At 35.2% G+C, this 14820-nt stretch overlaps 1 protein-coding gene across 1 annotated transcript in view; it reads left to right on the top strand.

Moving 5' to 3' along the window:
• NBN (nibrin) overlaps positions 1 to 14820 on the top strand; it is a gene marked incomplete at its 5' end in the record, with an annotated part of 46022 nt that overhangs the window by 28346 nt on the left and 2856 nt on the right. Inside the window, 6 exon segments of the mRNA XM_079722821.1 lie at positions 561 to 836; positions 2825 to 3260; positions 7644 to 7674; positions 7677 to 7708; positions 8873 to 9028; positions 10291 to 10404. Coding sequence (XP_079578947.1) covers positions 561 to 836; positions 2825 to 3260; positions 7644 to 7674; positions 7677 to 7708; positions 8873 to 9028; positions 10291 to 10404 — 1045 coding nt within the window.

Here is a 14820-nt window from a genome sequence, read left to right as displayed (position 1 = left end):
GAACTGTGTGTTTGTGTGTGTGTGTTTAAAATATTTTTTCTGATAATCTAGAGTTCTACTCCAGAGTTCTGTTCTAGAGACTGCCATCTGGTTGGAATATAACCGTATCAGTTCATCAAAAGTGATCTAAATACCCCATTATATTTGAAATTGGAAAGCTAGCTTATTCTTTTTATAAATTTCCAGTTTTTATTAATTTTTTTACATGGAAATAATTTTAAAATTTTAAACAAAGCAAAAATCACTTCAGTATATGACCTGGTTTAATTTATAATAGGATACTAGGTTGTTATTCATGTGTGTTTGGCAGTTTTTTGTAGAGCATTCCTGACAGTATGTGCTGTAGGGGATGAAGAAGAGAAAGGTATCATGTCTTCAGGGAGCTTTGATGACAAAGGAGCTACTTTCTTGGGATAATAAAATATATTCACTAAACTACTGTCTCAAGATAACTATGTTCTAAAGCTGTATTACATTAGTACTATGTAAAGGACTTTGTTTCTGGATAAAAATTGCTGTAAATGTGATTGTTTACCTTGCATTCTTTTCTTTTGCTGCAGTATGAATTTGAGTGAAAGGCCAAAAGAAATCAAAATCTTCGGAATGGAACAAAAATTCAGAATACCTTCACAAGAAACATCCACTGTGAAGGAACCCCACAAAGTAAACTCTAATAATAATAATATAGTATCAAATACTCTTGTTAGTATGAAAATCCCAAACTATCAGCTTTCACCAACTAAATTCCCAGGTGTAAATAAAAGTAGAGATTGGGCTTCTCAGCATCAGCAAACCAACTCCATCAAAAACTACTTTCAGCCATCTACCAAAAAAAGGTATAATTTTTAATAATACTGCTCTGTGTGTCCAAAAATATTAATATTTGTTATATGATTGTAGAATGGTACTAAGTCCATGTTCTGCTTAAGTATGCTTCTGTGGAAAGCTGTGGCCCTTTGAGCTTATTCCCTCTCAGAAATGTCCAAGTCTCCTTCTTTACTAAGGTCATTAGATACATTTTCCCTCAACTTTTTCCTTCTGTTGTTTCATCTGCTGTACTTCTCTTGAAGAAGAGGTTTCCCACACCTCAGCTTTTTTGACCTACCTATTTCCCTTGGTCATGTCTCTCATTTCCTCTAGGACCATGCTTCATCAATTATTCTTAATTTCTAGCATGCTTAATATCTTCTTCTAGGTCCTTTTCTTGTGTGTTCAAAGACTATCTCATTTTTAGTTTTTAAAACCTTCCCTTGACTTGATTTGTTCCTCTAGCTACTGCCCTTTATCTTTTACAATCACTGTTAAACTTCTCATAAAGAGGAGATTATTGTTATTGTTCCCATTTCTGTATGAAATATTTCTTAACTTGCAATATTTCATCTTGACATGACATCCTTGAAAGTAATCATTGACACAAGTTGCCACCTCTTGTGGCCTTTTGGTAACACTCAACTCTTGAACCTTTGTTCTCCTTCTGGTCTCTTCTTGGCTTTTGTGGTAGTGTCCTATCCTGGGTTTTTTTTTTGGGGGGGGCCTCTCTTTCTCCTTTGCTCCCTTTGAGGACTTCTTTTCATCCTGCTATGTATATTGTACTTCAGGTTACAGATGATGAGTATATTTGGTCCTGACTTATTCTTTAAGCATCACTTCTACTTTCCCACAGAAATCTCCTGCTTTTCCCCCTAATCATAGGCCTAAAACTTTCTCCCCTGTCACTGCCTTGTATATATATTTTTGTTAGTAATTTACTTTGTCAAAATCTTTGACTGTTTCTCCTCTGCCTCCCCAAACCAGTACTGCTGATTCTTATTTTCCTTGTCTTATAAATTCCTCTGTTTCCATCTGTTTGTGTTGCTAGCTCTCTGGTTCAAACGCTGATCATTTAAATTATTACAAAAAACTTCTTGATTGGTTTATTTAGGACCCTGACATTAGATTAGTATTACTAAAATATCGCTTAACTGTTCCAGTTCAACATGAATCCAGTAAACTAGAGAGCAGAGACCCAAGTTTTTGTTCCTCTGTGGGCCTCAGTACAGTTTAAATGAGACAGGTATTCAGTACTCATTGAATGAATGATACAGTATTGTATAGAATACCCTTAGTCATATATTCACATATTACTTGCAGTATATAGTTTATACTGTATTCTGGATTTAGCCACTTTGACTTACTATCTTGAATCTAGCTCTCATTAACCCATCAGGTTTTAGTCCCAGGGTAATTTTTCCATGTCCACAGTTTCCCTACATTATAAAGTAAGCTGTTGTTTCCTGACAACAAGTCTTTTATTTTTTATTTATTTTTTTTTGCGGTACGCGGGCCTCTCACTGTTGTGGCCTCTCCCATTGCGGAGCACAGGCTCCAGACGCACAGGCTCAGCGGCCATGGCTCACGGGCCCAGCCGCTCCGCAGCACGTGGAATCTTCCCGGACCAGGTCACGAACCCGTGTCCCCTGCATCGGCAGGAGGACTCTCAACCACTACGCCACCAGGGAAGCCCCAAGTCTTTTGTATTTTATATTTTTCTACCTTTTCCTCCACACTGATTCATCAACTACTGCAACTTCCAGCAAAGAAGATAGACATTTCCCTATTTTTTAAGCCATGGAATTGACCAGTCCTATCAAAACAGTAGAGTGTGTATGAATTATGTACTGTTTTCAGATGTCTGTTTTTTTAATTTCTGGTGAGATTGTTAATCAGTAAAACCAAGAATATTGTTAATTAAATGAAGAAGGGGCTGAATACTGCCAAACTAAAAAATTACTTAGCTGTGTTCATTTTCTGTTTTTGTTTTCTTCTCTCCTTTTTTGAACCTAAGGGAAAGGGATGAAGAAAATCAAGAAATGTCTGTACCTAAATCAGGAAGAATAGAAATGTCTTGTTCTCTTTTAGAACAAACACAACCTACTACATCCTCAGTATGGAGCAATAAGGAGCAGCAGAATGAGCCTGTGGAAAAAAACCCAGATAACTCGTATGCAGATATAGATTTAAAACCCACTGTGAAAAATTCTGCCAATAAATCTCTCTCTACAGAAAAACTAAGATCAGAAAAAAGAAAAGAAACTGATGATTTAGCCATAGAAGATGAAGTATTGGAACAGTTATTGAACAACAAAAAAACAGAGTTAGAAATTGAAGTGAAAGTTCAAAAACAAGAGGAAGATGTCAATATTAGAAAAAGGCCAAGATTGGATATAGAAACAAATGGCACTTGTAATGATGAAGCAATACCAGAAAGTAACAAAATCTCTGTAAGTAACATTTTTTAATAAGTATTGCAAATAGGAACATAGAATGTTAAAAAGTACTTGAGGTATTTGTATTGACAGTATGAGCAGTCATGATGTTTATTTGGGGGAAAAAATTAGTATCTTCTACACCTAGTATTAAGTATAAGAATTTGTTGCTTGATAGGGTAAATGTTAAAAATACAATGATTCTTTGACTATATATAATAAATGACAACAAATAAAACTTATTCATGACTTTTTTTTTTAAAGAATCAATTTTATTTATTTATTTATTTTTGGTTGCACTGTGTCTTCGTTGCTGCACACGAGCTTTCTCTAGTTGCAGCGAGCAGGGGCTACTCTTCATTGTGGTTGTGGCGCATGGGGGCTACTCCTCATTGCAGTGCGTGGGCTTCTTACTCCGGTGGCTTCTCTTTTGTTGCAGAGCACGGCTCTAGGCAGGTGGACTTCAGTGGTTGTGGCGCGCAGGCTCAGTCGTTGTGGCTTGTGGGCTTTAGAGCACAGGCTTAGTAGTTGAGGTGCACGGGCTTAGTTGCTCCGTGGCATGTGAGATCTTCCTGGAGCAGGGCTCGAACCCGTGTCCCCTGCATTGGCAGACGGATTCTTAACCACTGCGCCACCAGGGAAGTCCCCATGATTGTTTTAATAGATTTCCAGGCTGTACTATTTTATTATATCAGACATTTGGGCATGATGGTAAGTATAGGAGGAGCTTTAATAGAGTAAACAGGCACAGAGAGATGAAGAAATTTAGTAAAAACAAAGTATCTACTAAATAAATTTTTAGGATAGGACATGTATAACATCACTCGGGATTTTTAATTTTCATTTTTATCTTTAATGTTCTGTCCTCTTTTCATGAAGTTGGTAATTTTTCTTACCCACTTTGGTCTAAGAAAACTCTTTAGATTATTTTGTATTTTATGCATCATTAAGTTACCTACTGTTGGTAGACTGGTTACCTCATTAGGTGAGAGCACAGGTACAATGATTTGATAAGCATTTGTTGAGAACCTAGTGTGTATCAAGCACTATATAAATCTATAACTGCTATTGAAAAATCAAAATATATGTCCTGTTTAGCCTGTATACTGGCATCTTCATATGAGGTAGAAAATCCTTATTGTTTGTTATTCCTTATGAGTGAATACTTAATGCCGTTTTGTGGACCAACTGCATTAGAATCACCTATTGAGCTTTTTAAAAATAGGGATTCCCATGGCTTCCCTGGTATCGCAGTGGTTGAGAGTCCACCTGCCGATGCAGGGGACACGGGTTCGTGCCCCGGACCGGGAAGATCCCACATGCCACGGAGCGACTAGGCCCGTGAGCCATGGCTGCTGAGCCTGCGCGTCCGGAGCCTGTGCTCCACAACGGGAGAGGCCACAACAGTGAGAGGCCCGCGTACCACAAAAAAAAAAAAAAAAAAAAAAAATAGGGATTCCCAGACCAAAGCCCCAGAGATCCTGGTTCAGCACATCCAGTTTTCTTCCCAGAATAAGTTCCCTCACTGTATTAGTTAAGAATTCCTTTTGCTGTCTTTAAAAAATTCTAAAATCAGTGGCTTAAATAAGATAGGGCCAAGATTTACATGCTGTATAATGATATAAGGGAATATAATTATTTTATTTTGCTCTACGATTCTGCAGCATAATTTCCTTTGTCCTTATTTTACTATTTTAGAATTCATGACATTCTGAATAAAAATATGGTACAACATAAATATGTTGTAGCAGACGTTTGGAGAGTGAATAGCAACTCAATTGTGACAAGACTTCTGGATATACTAAAGTTAAATCACTGTATTTTAGCACTATACTTTTTTAGTAAGAACCTTGTTAACAAAAGTAATTTTGCTTTCAATTTAAGATAATTTTATAAAACTTTTTACTTTGAAATAATTGCTGATTCACATGCAGTTGTAAGAAATTATATAGAAACATTCCATATACCTTTCACCCTGTTTCCCCTAATTGTAACATCTTGCATAACTTAAGTATAATATAAAAACCAGGAAATTGACATTGATATAATTCATCAACCTTATTCAGTGTGAAATTATTTTTAATTCTTTCATTTTTACTGTTTGAAGAATTTGTTGTCTGAAGGTCCTTGTGGATACTTGTGAATTGAAAGAATTACACTTAATTTTTCTAGCTACAGAAGTGATTATCAGAAAAAATATTTCTTAATCCTTTCATTTAAAAAACTTTTTGCACTTTTAAGAAGGCAAAAATGTCATACTTCTCTCTGGCATTGGATTCCTTAGCTGTATATCAGAAGGGCATTTTCTAAAATATATTGATGATAGAACTACCATTTTTCTATTTTGGGATTAAATATGGATTCTAGCACGTCTGTAAGATTTACTATAAGCTGAAATAGAAAGCTATTGGCTAGATAACCCTGCTAGGCATTTATCCTTGTGTAAATGACAGCTGTGTCGGGGTCTTGGCCTTACTTTCAATTTCCCAGTCTCCATAAAATGCAAACATGTCTCCATATCCTTGTTAATATTCCTCCTAACAGCACCCCCTGTCTACAGAATATCTCTTCTTCACCTCTTTCCACCCTTCTATTCTAAATTAAGTTTTCCTCTTTTCTTACTATATAGCATCTTTGAAAGCCCAGCAATTATACCTACCACTTACTGGATACCATCATGCTGTTTATAGCAGCTTGCAGTGAAGTAGTACTATACACATTGAACAGATGTGGAAACTGCAGTGGGAGTTAAGTAACTTGCCAAAGTGACTTATCTAGGTTTTGACAGCTGAGACAAAAATGCAAGGTCCACCCTGTTCTTTTGGCTGTTTCTTTTGTCAGGTTTCTCAGAATGTCATTCATTCACTTATTTATTCTAGACATTGGGCATGCAAACATGAAAGGCAGTCTGAGAGAATAAGTTTGATAGGCCTTTAGGAAGTAGAATCTCTAAGACTTGGTGATTGACTCAATATGAGAAATGAGGAGAGAGGAAAGAGTGTAGAAGTCCCAAGCTTGCAGTCGAAGAGTCTGGGTAGGCTGTAGTATGATTCTCTGAGATAGGAAATAAAAACTTTCTCAAGAGGTTAAGCAAGTTTGAGGGAGTAGGACAGGATGGGAAAAATGTATGGGGGAGTAAAATGTTCTGATTGTAGTAACAACTTCCAGTGGGTAATGTATGTGAAAATACTCACTCAGTAAAAGGGTACATGGTAGGCTTGGAATCGAAATTTTTAATCTTACTACTGACAAATAGCATTAATTTTCTTTAGTCTCTAAGCAAGCACAGAGTACATCTTGCTTTTTCTTTCCAACTTTCTTCTTATTAAAAATTTTCTGAATTTTTATTACTGAATCATTGAAAATTTGATGTAAAATGATATGCCCCCTATTGTATACAAAGGAATTGTAGTTTTTATTGGAAGTATTAGAAAGCTATCTGTGTAATATACTTTTGTCTAGTATGTGTTCTGGATATATGAATATGAAGGATAGTATGATTTTATATAAGGCAGTCTCCATAAATATCTTGAACAATTAAAATAAGTCTTTTGTCTTGGATGAAGGGTGACTTAACATTCAATTCTAAATAAATTTGGATAGACTTCTTTAAAAATTTGTTTTTTATTTTTGACTGTAAAAGTAATACACGATCATGTAGAAATATGAAAAATAAAGAAAAACATAACAGTTTGTTGATAATTCTGCCATCTGCAGATAACCATAGTCAATATTTTGGCATTTTCTTTTTTTTTTTCAATTTTTTTTTTTTAATGTTGGTTCATTGGTTTGTTTATTTATTTATTTTTGGCTGTGTTGGGTCTTCGTTTCTGTGCGAGGGCTTTCTCCAGTTGCGGGAAGCGGGGGCCACTCTTCATCGCGGTGCATGGGCCTCTCACTATCGTGGCCTCTCTTGTTGCGGAGCACAGGGTCCAGACACGCAGGCTCAGTAGTTGTGGCTCACGGGCCTAGTTGCTCCGCGGCATGTGGGATCCTCCCAGACCAGGGCTCGAACCCGTGTCCCCTGCATCGGCAGGCAGATTGTCAACCACTGCACCACCAGGGAAGCCCTGGCATTTTCTTTTTTAAATCTTATTTTTCAAATTGGACTCATAAGTTAATGCAATTTTATAGCCATTTTAAATTAATTTGTATTATCATTTCTCATATTACATTCTTTAGGTGTATAACTTGTATGAACTTAAATTGCTTCTTGTTCTTTACTCTTATAACTCATACGACAGTCTTTTTCTATGTATATTTCTATTATCATGTCATAGTTTCTCTAGGAAAGATGCTTGAAAGTGAAATAACTGGGTCAAGAGCATGAGTATCTTTGAGGTTTTCAGAAAGGTACCATCTTATTAGTCTTATGAGCAATATTTTTTATTTCTTTAGCAAGAAAATGAAATTGCGAAGAAGTGTGAGCTCAAGAATCACTCTGGTCAACTAAAGAACTATCTGTGAGGGATTTGTATTTTATTTTTATAAAGATTTGACTTGTATGGACCATCATTGCATCAATTTCTGTCAGTCTATATTCTTAGGATTAATTGATTATCTTTCTATAGTTTTGGTCTATTTCATAATTATGCCTCCTCTGGAAATGGATAGATCATATTATAACCATGGTATAGCTAAAAGAGTATGGACAAAGCCTGAGTGTAATTCCCTGCCCTCTACTCCATAGATAGTGACCTTGAAAACGTCATTTTCACATTTATGAACCTCAAGTCTTTTGTTTATAAAATCAGGTTAACACTTTTACAACAGGGTTGTTGTTTATATCCAAAAGAGAACAAAATACAAAAGTATTAGGCCATTGTTATTTTGAGTTCCTGATTACATTCTGTCACTGTCGCATGAACCTTTTCTTTTGACTTTTCCCTTTTTTCTTCTCTCCCTGACTGTTTTTATCTTAGTCCTGTTAGCAGCTTCCAAATGGATATATAGTAAAGCAGTTTAAAAAACTAAGAGAGCCTTGAGCAGCTATAAGAATGTGGATATGTAACTAGCTAGTTAGTTAATAGTAAGTGACATAAAGACTCTCTTCCAGCAACAGGAAGGAATCTTCAGGCTGATTTAATAATTATTAATCTGGAATAAAAAAGTGGCTTTCAGTGAATGAGGTGGTGTGCCCAGAATTAATGATTGATTTTTTTGAGGTGTCCAAAATAATAAAAAATATAAATTATTGAATATCCAAGAAACCTTAAACATAGTATAGAGAACTTCTAGAATGGATTGTATAATAATCTCGGTGTATGGTTTTAATGAAAAGAAGCAGACTATTTCTTGCCAAGAAAATGTATACAAGAAGATAAATTGTTTATTGGGATGACTTTTATTAGAATATGCTACTAAATTTCAAACACTTTATGGTTTTTTAGCCTTCTCTCATAGATAGTGTGTTATAAATGTTTCTAAAGTTGTAGAGTACTTGAGTAATTTTCTGGTTTTTAAATAGATATGATTTGATTTCAAGTACAAAGTTCAGGTGCCAGAAATAAACCTTTTTTTTTTTTACTGTTTTTGTGGGTATTTGAACTTTTTTCTGTAAACTCCTAAATGACAAGTGATTTTCCTTTTCCTTCTAATTTCTTCTCTCCATCTTAACACCATTTAAGAACAATGATGAACTTCAGGATGATGGTGAGATGCTTCCAAAGAAGGTGTTACTGACTGAGTTTAGGTCACTGGTGGTTCGTAACTCTACTTCTAGAAATGCATCCAGTGTAAATAATGATTATGGTGAACTAAAGAATTTCAAGAAATTCAAAAAGGTATGTATTCCTTTAACTAAAATGTCACAAGAGGCCAGTGTTTGAAATATTTTTAGAAATACGCTAACTAGTAATAAAAGCAGTTTATGTTGAAAAGTGATGCTATTTCTTCTGCTTAAAACAGTTAAAAACTACTAAGGACATAAATTGACACTTAAATGAATATATAAAACAAACTCTATTAAGGTTAAATTCTTTAAAGGATGCTGTTTACCTGGTTTTTTCTACCTTAAGCAGCAGGCTTTTGGCTGTATCGACAGTGTCCTCCTAGTTCTTTTTTTTTTTTTTTTTTTATGTCTTTTGGCCGCGCAGCATGGCTTGCGGGATCTTAGTTCCCTGACCCGGAATCAGACCTGTGTCCTCGGTGGTGAATGCGTGGGGTGCTAACCACTGAACTGCCAGGAAATTCCCAGGTCCTCCTATTTTCTAATACTGATCTATGACTACCTGAAGAGGTTCTTTAACTTAGGACTTTGTGATGATAACAGATTTGTTCAAAATAACTGAGCACATTTAATAATGAAAACTAGGCATTTTATTATTACTTGTGTATATTAAACAAAATATAAATATGTATACTGAATATCAGATCTGAGTTCCTCCTGCTTTAGGAACTGATAAGATATTTAAGAGAATTTTTTTCCCTTTTTTTTGGATTTTATTTATTTTTTATACAGCAGGTTCTTATTAGTTATCCATTTTATACATACTAGTGTATATATGTCAATCAGAATCTCCCAATTCATCCTACCACTATCACCACCTCCTGCCACTTTCCCCCCTTGGTGACCATACGTTTGTTCTCTACATCTGTGTCTCTATTTCTGCCCTGCAAACCAGTTCATCTGTACCATTTTTCTAGGTTCCACATATATGCATTAATATATGATATTTGTTGTTCTAAGAGAATATTTCTGATCCAGTCTGTATTAATGCATGCTTACTTTATGTTCAGTATCGTGTTGCAAAATCTCATTGTTAAATCAAAATTCAAAAGGCATACTAATTTTTTAAATTAAGTTACCAAACAAAAATCAATAATACTCAATAAAAAGAAGCTTAACTGGATTGCCTCTAGTGAAAGAATTTGTTTGACTTTTTCCAATGGAACAGCTCTATTTCCTCTCACACTCATTTTCATTTATAATATATAAACATCTTTAGTACTTATATGTGATTTACAGTCTTTGTTTTTTTTAAGCTTTTTTTAAAAAAAGATTGTCAATTTTTTAGTGCATTTACCAAGGTTTACTATTTAACAGGTCAAATTTCCTGGAGCAGGAAAACTTCCACACATCATTGGAGGATCAGATCTAATAGCTCATCATGCCCGAAAGAATACAGAATTAGAGGAGTGGTTGAGGCAGGAAATGGAGGTTAGTAGGAAGTAAGACCCAGTAACTTGTTTGATTTGTATTTTGATCCCTTGTGATTTCCTTAGAGCAAATTCTTCTTAAAACCAAACTTAAGATGAGTGACCTAAGGTTATTCTTCCAGAAAAATTCCTGAGTTACAGAGCATTAAGATTAATTTGTACCTTTCCATAACACTTCATTAAGGGACTTCTAGATTTATTGATCATATCCTATCTAATATGACACCTAAGCCTCAGGAAACCAAACCTCAGTTATAATGCTCTTTTGGGAAAATATGAAATGCTTTACAGCTCTCCATGTTAGAATGTGGTTTCCAAAAACTCACTGTTTTACAGCTATTGGCTACAAGTAAATATTTATAAACTACTATAATGAGAACTCACAGGGAAGAATACAAAAATATGCTTCTTTTACCTTCTCCCTGGGTGTTTTGAGTACTAGTGTATGTTATATAACAAGACTGTCCACGTGATCCATAATTCTTTCAACCCCTTTTTTTAAACTGGTGAATTTGATAAAAATTCATTAAAGTTGGGAGCTTTTTAATATAGAAGTACTACGTGGAAGTTAAGAATTCAGAAACATATGACCATTGAATTGAGAGATAATCAGAGTCTGTATCCAAAGGTAGAAAGTCTTCTTCTTAGTCTTTGTATTGTGTGATTATCCAGTGCTACTGAAACCCAAAGGTGGGCTCCATTGGTCATCTCAATGGGCTGTTTGAAGTAGGGCTGTTTGGTAATTAGGGGATAGGGACAATATCTCTTTCTTGCACTCTGATGTGACATAAGTTAAATCCCACTTTCTTCTCAATGTATCTTAGCTCCTTTCTGTATATTTCACTGCTTTGTTTCTTTGGATTGTACTTTGGTAATTTCTTCAGATTGTCTTCCAGTTTAGTACTTCTCTCTTCAGCTCTGTCTGGTTGATATTTTATTCATCCATTGAGTTTTCCATTCAACCTATTGGATTTTTTCATTTCTGGAAATCTTTGTCATTTATTTCTAAATCTTGTTCCCTGCTGACATTTTAAAGTTCCTCTCTTGTATTCTTTTCCTAATGATACCAATACCTAAAGTGTTGATCTGTTTAATCTAGTTCTCTCTTATGGTGCCTTGTTTCCAAGTATGTATTTTGTGATCTTTGAATGTGAACTTCTCATTTTCCTTGGAACTTGATCTGTGGGAATTCCTTAAGTCCTAATTTGAGGTTTATTTCCTCCTGAAAAGATATGTTTGTGTCTGCCAATCTTGTTCTACCAATATGAGACTACTTTAATCTCTGCTTGTGATGTTTTTGGATCATTCAGGTAGTTAATATATTTGGACCAGAAGCTTGGGTGAAGGCTACCTTGTCATTATAAACTTAGTGAGATTTTTTATTTCTTTCTTTCACCCTGTGTCAGGGTCAAGATAGGCAAGTTTCTTTGCTGTCTCCTTTTGTGTTGTAGAGTTTGTTCCTCTTTCGCTCTTTAGTGCTGGAGTCTTTTATTCTATTTATCTTGGATTTTCTTTAATAATGCTCATTTCCTGTACAGACATCAAAGGAGAGCCTGGGTTTTTTTGTGCTTTGTAGATCCCCCCAGGGCAGGGCAAAAACTGGCTTTGGTACTTGGTAACATCTCAGGATTTATATTTTGCTTTATTATGGGTTTAATGTAGTATTCAGAAATTTGTTTTTAAACATGCTTTTTTTTAATCAAAAAATTGTTAGGTCACTTAAAAATAGGGTTGTCAGGATTTTTAATGTCAGAAAACGGAAGAATGGAGGTACCATCCTTCATTCTTTTTTGAAAGGATAACTGGCTTTGTCATTTTATAAATGTGCATTCCAAATAATTATGGTAGTACACAAAAGAATGAAGAAGTGAAAATCCTAAGTACCCATTTAGACATTAAATACATAATGTTCCAGACATCTCTTTATTGAGGAGGAGTGGAGGCAGGGAGGGATAATGTAGGAAGGGAAGGAGAGAGATTGATAGAAGGAAGTAAAACTGGAAGCATTGCTGAATTCGTATAAATGTTTCTTCCTTCCAGATATTTCCTGAGATCCCTAAATAAGAAAAACACTATCAGGTTAGAATCAGTATTTGTTTCAAACTACATATTTTGATTTTAGATACTGTTTGTTGGCTCCTGCTGTGAAGAGTGAGGAAATTATTTGTGCTTCCTCTACTTCGCCACCCACACCTCATGCCAGTGCCCCTTTTCCCCCTTTTTAGGTGACTTGCATGCCTACAGTATTCCTTCTTAGGCTTGAAAGTCAGTAACAGTCAGAATATATCTCAGTGTTGATCATTCCTTTCATTTTTCCCAGAGTAAAGTATGCTATTTTGATTTGTAGGTGCAGTTCTTTTTTATTTCAAGGAACTTTTCTATTACATCTTTATAAACATTTTTATATTTGCTGGGTTCTCTACATTTAAGACATAACTCTCCTTTTGTTAAATCACCTTTGCCCTTCACATCCATTTCTTCTACGTTCATTGTGGTTTTCTTAAGCTCTTTCACTATATCAGAAATTCAAATTTCAGTTGTGTCTCTTCTGTTCCTCACCAGCTATGTTATGTGACCTTGAGGAAATTACTTCTTTATCCTTCTGTTTCCTCCTGTGCAGAATGGGAACAATAATAGTACCTCCATTTCACAGGCTTTTTGTGAGAATAACATACGATAGTACTTAATAAAGCATTTATAACAGTGGAAACAGTGTTAGCTATTTCTCATTTATTTAATTCTGAAATGGTGTTAGAGTTTCAGTTTGTTTACTTAGCATTCATTCCCATTTCATTTCATTGTGTTTTTTCTATATTTAACTTTCTTGTTCTTGTTTTGTTGCTTTCATGTTCTTATTAATTTTATTTATTTTTTATTTATGGGTTATTATTTCTTTCAGACTAGATTCTTTAACTGTCTTTTGCAGGTTTTATTCCAGTCTCTCTCTCTTTTTTTCCATCTGGATGTGGAGTGGCTTTCCTGTTTTCTTTCATCTTGCAGCTATTTAAAGTAAAATACCCTGTCCAGATATTGTTTGCTGTGTGAAACATCATATGACATCTTATTGCAGGGATTACATTCTGAAACCAGTTTGTGAGGCAAAAATTGAATGTCGTTGAAATCACTCCTACCCATCTTAGCTTGTTCATAAAAAACAGAATTATCCTGATGCCTCCATACTGTTGGTATGGCAGCATGTTCAGTCAAAGGCACATTGCATGTCCCGTCTAGTTTCTATTGCCTGAAAACATTGAATTGAGGAAAGGGGAGGGCCAGATAAGCTGTGTGCAGCTCTTTCTTGGAACTGGAATTAAATATGTACCAGGGAGTATATCTTATCCCAGAAGAGAATAACTTACATTTTAGGTTATTTGCCTAATTTGTCAGGGATACTGGAGCCTATGCCTTTGGTCAGTGTCAGTCCCACTTACCTCTCCATGCCATTAGTCCCCTCCCAGCAGTCCACCAGCAGTTGTTTTCTCTTTCTTGCTCAGGCTACTTTTTCCCAAATTTGTATTATTAGTAAGAATTCTCAGGTTTGGACAGTTCTGTAGCGCTTTTTAATGAGTTGGGAGAGGGTTAGGAATCAGTTACATTAATCTTTTGGTTCTTTGCACAAACACCTTTTTGAAGTCTGTGGCGTGGGGTTATGCACTTCTTGATTAATTATAGCTGTCGAGTTTTATTTGTTCTTGGATGGGGAGGAGTTGACAGAATGATGGTGCAGCTGCTGACTTTTTCCTATCTTTCATTTATTTCATTAGCATTAGTAGAGAGGCTGTGTCCTAGATTTATTCTACCAAATCTCTCCTTTTTTTGCTAGAACAATTTTAGGTGCTCTAGGTAAGATTTGCTCTCTAAGATAATAGAGTTGACTTTGTTCTTCTACATGGCTGCAGCTTCTATGTATAAATGTGCTACTGTCTTGATGTTTCCCTAGGCTTGCTCTAGCTACTCTTCTGTATTCCCCGCCTTTGTTCTTTTTTAGCCCTCCTTTTTCTTCCTTTGCTGCAGACCAGTCTTAGTTTTCATAATCACTTAGTTCCCAAACTTTCTTTGAATATAGGATATTTTTATTCTGTGCATTAAACGTAATAACTCTTTGACCTCTACCCAACCTTATTTGACTTTTGAAAGACTGTGATTTGTAGTTCTCCCAAGTTCTCCCAAGCCACTGAAAAATGCCAGTAATAGGAGGATTTCTGTTTTTTAATACTTTTTAATTTAATGATTTTACTAAAATATATAAGATAAAGCTGATATTTCTTTACTATTTAAACTTTAAAATTAGCATCCCTTACTAGGAAGCCTCTAAGATTATTTAGGAGAATGATACCAGCAGATTTTTTGACAACTGCTTTATGAAAATCATGTGCCTTCCCATTTGTGTTCTGCTATACTTATTAGAAAATGTAAA

This window comes from Hyperoodon ampullatus (assembly GCF_949752795.1).
Source record: "Hyperoodon ampullatus genome assembly, chromosome: 17".
NCBI lineage: Eukaryota > Metazoa > Chordata > Mammalia > Artiodactyla > Ziphiidae > Hyperoodon > Hyperoodon ampullatus.
The sequence above is the reverse complement of the archived record's forward strand: the minus strand, read 5'-3'. Positions and strand labels throughout refer to the sequence as shown.